Here is a 9,449-nt window from a genome sequence, read left to right on the forward strand (position 1 = left end):
CCTCCCAGTCCAGAGCCAAATAATTTGAATCACCTGAAATCCAGACTGTCAGGCCTTGGCCCCATCTCTAATTAAAAAAAAATCAAAAGGAAAACTCTACCTTGATAAGCTCCCATGGTTAAGAAGTAACCTCTTCCCTGTTCTCCGCTGTTCTCCAAGCTTGCCAATGATTCTACCTTACAAGCTTTAATTGAGGTGAGCTCTAATGAGAGACACCCACCTTAAGACTGATCTTGCAGGGGTATACAGCCTTCAGTCCATGTTAACCTGAAAGAGAGCCCCAGGTGTGGAGCATCTCTCATGAGAACTGAAGGGCCTCACTATCACACAGGATCAGGACCAGAGGCTGCGAGTGTCAAGTTTAGCTCATTGGACCTCGCACCCATTAAAGACCCTTCCTGACTATTGTAATGCAGCCAAGACTAACAAGCCAATCAGATGGCTTCTCAGTTTACTGACTGTAATAATAAATTCAATGGATCACAGTATTTTGCAACACAGACTCCCCTGTCCCCTGGAAAGGGAAGTCTTTGCACATGGGGTGAAGTGTTGTGCAGGGATCCTTACTCTCACTTCGTAACAAGCTGCTGCTTGCTACATGACAGACCTCCAGTCTAGACTATGGTTAGCATAAGAAGACCCGAGAATGGTATACTGCTGAAGTACACAGGGGCTTCATCTATGAAAGTTACAAGGGATGTCAAGAGATCTCCTGCGCCTTCATATAATGGACGTCCACGGGAACACGCAGTCCATGAAGGTTACAAACGCTCCTCAACACATACATCCAAGAGTAATGTACACTTCCTGCTAAGCATATCCCATACAGATCAAGCAGAGATCACAGAGGTCTATCAAGCTATGGTGATTCAAACAAGGAAGATTCTGGAAGAGTAAGTGACATCTGAAACTGTCTCCTTATCTCACCCAGGAAAGTCCTTTAAAAGAGTCCTCGGCTTTCTGCCCCCTTTCTCTGAAGACTGATCAGGTTTGCCTCACATCACTGGGACGGTGCTGTAGGCCTGAGATTTAACTCACCCCATACTCAACCAGCCTTGGGTGAAACTCAAGGATTTCACCGCTAAAATTAAGAAAAAATACTCCACGGCTGCTAAGGTGCCCCCACCTCAGGAATGCCCCTAACAGGAGTTATAACACCGAGGGTTGTAAAGTAGAGACACCCAGGCGCTGGGAAGTTTAGGGAGGAAACAGAAAGCCCCCAAGAATTGGTAAAATAGATAAGATAAGCTCTGACCCGTGAATTTATGCTGACCATCTGCACAAAGAAAGGTCATAAATAAGTGACAATTTGGGCATGAAAGATAAAATGTAAAAAGGGTTGAGCAGGGAGGAGAAAACATAGGTGCCAGTGTGTGATTGGTTAAATTTTGTTACCTGGGGTCCTGAATAATGTGATAGGTTTAGTGAAGTTAAAGGAAGTAGCTAGTTTTACCTATATAATGTAACAAAAAAAAAAAACAATGCTCTTTGGGAACCATCTCCAGACTGGAATTTAACACCAAGCTGCGAGAACTCTGACCCCTCTGCACGACCATGACGTGCAGAGGCATTGCTGGAAACCCCCAGACGAGAGGATCCTGACTGGCCATCGGGTGAATTTTGTCTGTATATTGGGAGTGGTGAGGATAAGAGATTTGCTTGGTGTGGGTGTTGCTAATAAATAGATGTTTAGAGCACAGCTGTGTAAGGCTCTTTCACTGGGAAAAGGTTCCGCAGTCCCATAGAGCCCTGAGTCCCCTGGGAAAGGCAGGTACCTAAATTGACCAGGCCACGCCTTGAGGCTTCGGTAGGGTATAGGCTGTGTGCCTTAAACTGAGTGGGTAAGGGTGCTTCTTTTCTAATTGGCAGACAAGAGGGCTCCCTTCATTCTCAGGTCCGGGCTGCTCACACGTTAATAAGCAACAGAGGGTCCTGTGGCACCTTTGAGACTAACAGAAGTATTGGGAGCATAAGCTTTCATGGGTAAGAACCTCACTTCTTCAGATGCAAGTCATTCACACGTTAATGACACTGCAGGGTGGTGGGCCAGAAGCAGAACGCTTTTCTGGGTTCATGACCTAGGGGTCCACAAACAGCTTTCAAGGAGTCTATTACTTTATAGCTTCAGGGGAGGGGAGTCTTGGTTTATTTGTTGTAAGGAGGGGTCACAGTCTGGGGCATCGTTTCTTGGTACCGACTTTTCTTTGCCCATCGGGCGGCTCCAAATGCCTGGTCCAAACAGAGTGTAACAGCAAAGAGCAACAGGTGGGAAGACCCGGATCCACGAAGGGACCTTGGTGTTGCAAACCTGAGCGTTCCTAATTTTTAGGAGCCTGGAAAAATCACTAGAGCAACACTGGAATCTCAAGCCTGAGTTAGGCATCTAGGCGATGAATGGGGAGAGAGAGGTACCTAACAATGGGATCCCGAACAGCCAGCATGCTAGGTAGGGAGCTGTCTAGGGCAGCCAATGGGAGATGCTGCTGAGAGGGCTGTGTTCTAATCCTGCCCCTCTCCTGGGTATTTGGTGCCAGAACTGGGGTGGGGCAGGACCCGTCCACTTTTCCCCAGGGCGGACCCCTTCCCCTCCTCTTCTCCCCGAGGCCCCACACCCCGGCCAGGCCAGGGTGGACCCCTGCTGTGGGGAGCCATGGCAGACCCTCCACCTGCCCGCAGTGCGGTGGGGACTGAGAGCAGCCCCCGGTCCGTGTCCCCACCTGGCCCAGGGCAGGTGGAGGGTCCGCGACTCCATGCTTGCTCCCCACAGCTGCCTGCATGGCTCTCCCTGACCCGGCTCCAGCTGGGGGGGCTCGGAGCTGCAGCCCGGCCATGGTAAGAGCTGCACAGGCAGCTGTGAGGAGCTGGGGCGACGCGGACCCTCCACCTATCCTGAGCTGCAGTTCTGAGACCAGAACTGGGTCTGGAAGAGCCGTGCGGGCAGCTGTGGGAAGTCTGGGTCCCTCCACCTGCCCTGGGTGGTGGGCCTGAGACATGGGCAGGGGGGGGCTTCTGGCTTGGCTGGGGCAGGGCCTCAGGGGGTGGGGCCCCCCACACTTTTGGGAGGGCTCCGGTACTCCTGGTTTGATGCCTAAGACCAGACTGCAGCGAGATGCCTTGTTCTTCTTGCAATCTATAGCTGGGAACCCCTCCCCTGGAGTCAGGTGACTTAGGCTCCTAAGCTGCTTCTTGCGAGAATGAGTTAAGCTCCTGCTGGGGGCAGGGGATGGGCAAAGAAAGAAGGGGGGGGGCTAGCTCAGGGATAGTCATTAGGCAGACTGGGGGCCAAATCTGGACCACCAGACGCTTTTGAATGGACCCTGAAAACTTTTTATTTACTCATTATCATTATTGGTGGGGGGTTTTTTCCTCCCCCCTCTGGGGTCAGCACCTTGCCTATACCTTGACCAAGAAATTTGGACCCTGACAAAAAATAATTGACTATCCTTGCCCTAGTGTATAACCATTAGCCTTGTGGTTAGAATAACTAGTTGGACTATAGGAGTGCAATTCCCCTCTACCTGCTGAGGAGACAGGATTTGGACAGGAAATCCCCATGTCTCGGGTGAACACTTTGGGATATTCTTGGGTGGGGCTTTATCCGTCTTTCCTATTGAAGCCAGGCCACTTCAATTAAATAATTAAATAGTAATTGGGCCAGACACAGCATGAGACTCACTCTGTAGATCGGTGGTTAGAGCACTCTACTGAGAGGTAGGGGATCCCTGGTCCAATCTCTTCTCCTTCCCCTTTGAGGAAGGCAGGCAGAGGAATGTTCATCTTTCCTGGTTTGTGATGGTGTTTAGGGGTGAGACAGGCAGCAGGGTGCATGGGCAAAGGCAGAAACTTAAGCTGTGGGGGACCTTTTACAGCAAACAGTTAGGTGTCCAGTGAGTTTAAGCTTCTACAGGATTAGGCGGCAGCTGAGCAGGGTTTTTTTGGATTGCAGGGGTGCCTAGAACTGAGATGTAGGTGCCTAAACTCCTAATAAATAAAGAGTAAAAAGGGTAGAATTCAACTCCGGGTGTGTATTTGAATTTGCAAGAGTTCACACCAAGAATGCTAGGTCACTCCTCAAACAACACAACATTGACACTTAAAGAGGGGTTGAACTGACTAAACCAGACACTGAATGCTAAACACCTGGTGAACCTTCTAGCCCTCTGACACCTCCACCCAATCCAGGCCTTTTTAAGGAGGTCTTTCTGGATGCTTCTCCCCATTAGGGTAGAGTTAAACGTGCTGTTCAAACTCTTCAAGCCAACCATTGGTTTGATAGCTACAAACTCCGTCCTAAAATGGCAGGGGAGGGGGCATCAATGAAAGGGAGGGGAGCTGAGGACTCTGTTTCTCAGGTCAGTTCCTGTTTTCATCTAGGCTGCTTTGCCTCTTCAAAGTGTAAGGACCCAGGCCCAGAGCACAAGACAGAAAGGTTTTAGCAGAAGACAAAGTCCAGGTAAAAAGAATAAGGGGGTGGAAAAAGCCCTGGGAGAGGAATAAAAAGGTGAATGTGCAAATCGGTGATGCAACAGCAAGATAATATGGGAGTGATCAGGGAGACACACAGACTGATCCACTTGGCATTTGAGTAGGCTAAGTTTGCAGCAGCAAGAGAATCAGGTAAGGACAGTAGGGTGACCAGATAGCAAGTGTGAAAAATTGGGATGGGAGTGGGGGGTAATAGGCGCCCATATAAAAAAAAGCCCCAAATATCGGGGCTATCCCTATAAAATCAGGACATCTGGTCACCCTAGGACAGAGACTTCTCTATACTTTTCTGAAGCAAAGCTTTATGATTCTCCTGTCCTACAAATAGCTATAATGTTTTCATAGCCTAGCCATGGGTGGCCCTAAAACACAAAGGGGATGACACTCTGTCCTGGTATAAATGTGGACTGACTCCATTGATGTTACTGCTGATGTCTGAGAGGCGGTTCTAGGAAGTGATGTAAGGCATGCCTGCCTTGCCCTGCCCCGGGGTCTCTTCAGTGGTCAAAGCCTCTCTTGCCTGGTAGGCAAAGCACCATGGTGCAGGCTGTTACCAGCTTGCCCCTTGTAAGTTGCATACCGCTGGAGTTCACAGCTGATCGCCACTGGGACTGTGCCAGCCGACGAGGGGGATGGAGAAATGATGCAGACTAACAGGCCATAGCTACAAAGCGGTTTTAAATGGGTGCAGTGTAATGGAAGCTGACGCACTGTAGCTATCCGAGCTCCTCTCCTGGCTGTAGGAAATATATCTATATGATCCGGACAATCCTTTAGGCTTTGTCTACACCGCACAGCTTTTAGCGAGACGGCCGTGTCGCTAAAAGTCGGGCAGTGTAGCTGCTGTTTTGCTGACAAAATACTTCCACCTAGGGTGACCAGATGTCCCGATTTTGGGGCCTTTCTCTTATATAGGCTCCTATTACCCCCCCACCCCCTGTCCTGGTTTTTCACATTTGCTGTCTGGTCACCCTAATTCCACCCCCAACGACTGGCGTTCGTGCTGACGATAGAACGCTCCTGCTGACAACGTGCTGTTCGCACGGACGCTTGCTGTGGCAAAACTTTTGTCTGTTGGGGGGATTAGCAGCTCTGAGCGACAAAATTTTTGTCGTTCAATTGCCAGTGTCCACATAGGCCGAGGTTTTGACTTTCTTTCTGGAGCCCTGTCTTGTGTTCTGGAAGACAGCCTTTCCATCAAGCTGAGGTCTCCATCTGTTCCCCCCTTGTAATAGCATGAGAGTGATTCACAGCCATGAATGTATACGCCGTACCGGACCGTACCAGCTTACTTTCACCTCTGCCCACACACCTCCTGGGTGTGGTGCTCTGTCCCATCTAGTGGCACCAAGACCACTTGAGAGAGCGAGAGATTAAAAAATGAGTCTGCTCTACAGCCTTAGCTAACAGCAAATTGGCTTTTAGCTCATGTGGTAGAGGCTCATGCACTAAGCTCCAGAGGCCTTTTGGTGTTACATGGGCCCATACAACTTGCCGCCCCTGCATAAGGGGCTCTCTTGAGCTCAGTGAAATGTTTTGCTGCTTAATGCTTTTCATCTTTGCAGTGTTCATTCGAACAGCTTGGCTTAGCAGGAATTAAAGGTGCTGGGTCTCATTTTTCCATCTCTCGATCGCACTGTTAAGGCCCAGTGAGTCATTTGAGGTAACAGCACTTAGCTGTTGCAGTGGTTTAGAACAGCCTGTAATTACGCAGCCTTTACAAATGGAGGCTGAGACTAAGGCCCATGGGCGGTGGATATAATAGGCCAGGGGAGGCTCTGCCGTGGCCACTGGACCCCCAGTTGCGGGGTTTAGCAGCAAAGATTTTGCTTTATTATGCTCCATGAAGGTTCCGGGGCGGCTGAGGCATATATCACCTCCTCAGCTGCCCCGGAACCTGCATGAGACATATCAAAAACGTCTTCTAATAGATGCTTTCCCCTGGGTGGGTTGGGTCCGGGGAGGAGAGGGGAGGCAAGACGGCTGTCTGGCCATTGGCGGGGGAGGGTGCTCAGGGCTTCTCTGGCTGAGGGGCTGGGGGTTCTTGGGGCTCTGGCCATGGGGAGGGCATGGGTGGAAGGGAAAGAGCTGGGGGCTAGCCTACCCAAAGGGGGGCTCCACCCGCTCATGCTAAGGCCAATAGCTGAAATGTGCTCACTGAGCTTGGGTGCTTTGCCTTCTGGGTGCCCGACTTGGGAGGACAGTACCAGAGTTTTAAGAACCCAGCACCCACAACGGAGGTCGCGCTTTCGAAAGACTTCTGCTCTTCTCGAGGCACCAGATGCGGACAGATTTTCCAGAGGGCTCGGCCTGTTGCTTGCTGAGGCCTCTGAACATCCGGCCGTACGTGTTGCCATGGGAAGAGCTGGCTGGAGGCTGACAGTTCAGTCTTGGGGCAAACTTCAAGGTTTCAAAATGTGCCTTTGCTCCACACTGACACGAAGACAAAACCTTTAGAAATCGGCCTGGCCCGAAATGGCTGGTTTTTGGATTGGAGATGTCTGGCTTTCAGTTGGGGTGTCTGTATGGGGAAGTGACCTGGAAGCATTCAAACCTTCCCTTGGAAAATGATGCATCTCTGTGAAACATGTCAGCTTTGAGTGTGGAGCACTCTGGAGAGTCTGACCCTTGTGGCCTGGTTCAGATGGGGCTGTTGTTCCCATTGGCTTCAATGGAGGCTGCAGGTGCAGTAGCCCTAGGCATGTCCAGCTTGACATGTGAAGTTAGTGGACCCATTTGAATACACTGGTCTAAGTGACTTGACCAAGGACACATAGTGAGTCAGTGGCAAAGCTCAGGTCACAGCCTGGGAGTCCCTATTGTGACCTAAAGCTCAAGCTAGCTGTCATCTAGTGGCTAACTACTAAAACTTGTGGAACTCCTTGCCTGAGGAGGTTGTGAAGGCTAGGACTATAACAGGGTTTAAAAGAGAACTGGATAAATTCATGGAGGTTAAGTCCATTAATGGCTATTAGCCAGGATGGGTAAGGAATGGTGTCCCTAGCCTCTGTCTGTCAGAGGGTGGAGATGGTTGGTGGGAGAGAGATCACTTGATCATTACCTGTTAGGTTCACTTCCTCTGGGGCACCTGGCATTGGCCACTGTCAGAAGACCGGATACTGGGCTAGATGGACCTTTGGTCTGACCCAGTATGGCCATTCTTATGTTCTTAACCTGCAGCCCACAGGCTGTGAAGTTCCCAGCCAAGGTGACATGGAGGATAGAAACACAGACTGCTAATCACTGCCTCCCATGTCATGCTGATACAGCTCTTGGGTTTCTCTTCCCTCTGCTGTGCTGGTGTTGCTAATCTCCCACTCAGTGAGGTGTCACCCACTGGTCAATGTGTCCTTCTGTAACTGCCCCACAGAGGTGAGTGTTACAGCCCCCCAGCATGGACCCTGGATCTTGTAGCTCAAGCCTTATAGCTTTTGAGGTCCCTGGTGTGTTAGTCACTGTGGAGGTGGTAGCATATCCCCTGACCCACTGGGGAAACTGGCTTGCTCTGCATGCCGGCATCCCTTGAGAATGGGAGGCAGTAGGCATAGACTGATCCCTCCCAGATCTTAGTCTGGCCAGAGGTGACTGGGAACTGCTGGGCTAGCTACAGTTATTATGGCAGTGGTGTGTGTTTTTTTTTCTTGTGCTTTAGTGCAGGACTCTGTTCTGAACTAATAAGTTATAGCCACTGCCTGCCAGTTTGTAGTAATGAGCCATGAAGTTTCTTCAATGTGTTCTCCTCCAGCTGGGTTGAGGGTGACCTAGAGGACAAGGCATTTTCCACAGGGAGCTCAGAGGGTTGTTTGCCCAGGTGAATGCCTGCCCAGTAGGAGGTGCTGTGAACAGCCTGAGCGCTGAATGCAGAGGGGAGGCCTATCAGGGAGCCATAGGGCCCAACAGAGGGCTGCTGGCAGCGCTTGGAAGGTTTTGGGGTGGGGGACTAGCCCCCTGGGTGCGGAGAGGCGAATGAGCTGGCCGGGTGAATTGTGAAGGGCTCAGAGAAGAGGGCCATGTGGAGGAAGGTGAAGGAATGGCCTCAGAGGAGAACGAATGGCACAAAGGAGACGGGTTAGAGGGTGGCTTGCCTGGGACTAGTGGGATGAGATGCAGGCAGGGTGAAATTGTGTGGGGGTGCTGAAGGAAAGGAGAAGGACCTAGTGTGTGATGTAGAAGGAGAGGAAGCCGGTGGAGGGAGTGAGAAGGAGGGGTGTGGAAAGATGCTCTTGGCAGCTTCACTTTGGATGCATGAGGGAATAAGGGAAGTCAGAGGTACAGTTTGTCATAGCCATTAGCCACTGTAAAATGGCTCCTAACTATTGGCTGCCTTTGCTTGACTGTTGACCACCTTAAATGTACAGTAGTATCCAGGTGCATCCCTCGAACACAGGAAGCAACAAGCTTCAACTAAGCAAACCTCTAACTCCTCAGAGCTACCTTAAATTCACCACTCTCCACATTGGTCCTCCCTGGGTAACATGCAAAGAAAACAAGCTACATGCAACCTGCTTTCTGCTCCACCAGTAGCCCCCCTTCTCCCAGTCCAAGGGGGGGAGGTCTCTTACCTCTATTAACTGGCTCATGGCCGCTCTGGAGTAAGACAGCAGGAGGGCAGAGCACCTTCGCCAGCAGAGAGGATGCGGATCCCACGCCATCTTATTTCCTCTGTCTCTCTCTCTTGCTTGCTCTCTGTGCTGGAGCCCAAGCAGGGAGGGTGATTGATAGCCAGCTAGCTTCCAGCAGCACTCTCGGCATCTGCCAGAAGCTACCCCGTGCAGTCCTTTCCACTCCTTGCAGCCTTGCTTTCCAGTCCAGCAGTCGCAGCGCCAGCCTTGGGGAGTCATTAATTAATTAGATGGGTGTCGCTTACAGACTGCTCTGGGCCGAGGGGTGGCAGTGCTCTGAGCTCTAACATTGCCAGCCAGGTGGAGACTGGAGATCAGACCCCGCTCCCCAGAGAGGGAAGC

The 9,449-nt window shown here is 51.0% G+C and overlaps 1 protein-coding gene across 1 annotated transcript in view; it reads right to left on the bottom strand.

The window, feature by feature from the left end:
* The window catches only part of TMIE (transmembrane inner ear), a 68,306-nt gene extending 59,185 nt beyond the window's left edge, over nt 1–9,121 (bottom strand). Inside the window, exon 1 of the mRNA XM_026651992.1 lies at nt 9,048–9,121. Coding sequence (XP_026507777.1) covers nt 9,048–9,065 — 18 coding nt within the window. The 5' untranslated portion in view covers nt 9,066–9,121. The remainder of the gene's footprint in view (nt 1–9,047) is intronic.
* Between the last annotated feature and the right edge of the window lie 328 nt (nt 9,122–9,449).

Source organism: Terrapene carolina, unplaced genomic scaffold (genome assembly GCF_002925995.2).
Source record: "Terrapene carolina triunguis isolate 2854851 unplaced genomic scaffold, T_m_triunguis-2.0 Scaffold111, whole genome shotgun sequence".
Lineage (NCBI taxonomy): Eukaryota > Metazoa > Chordata > Testudines > Emydidae > Terrapene > Terrapene triunguis.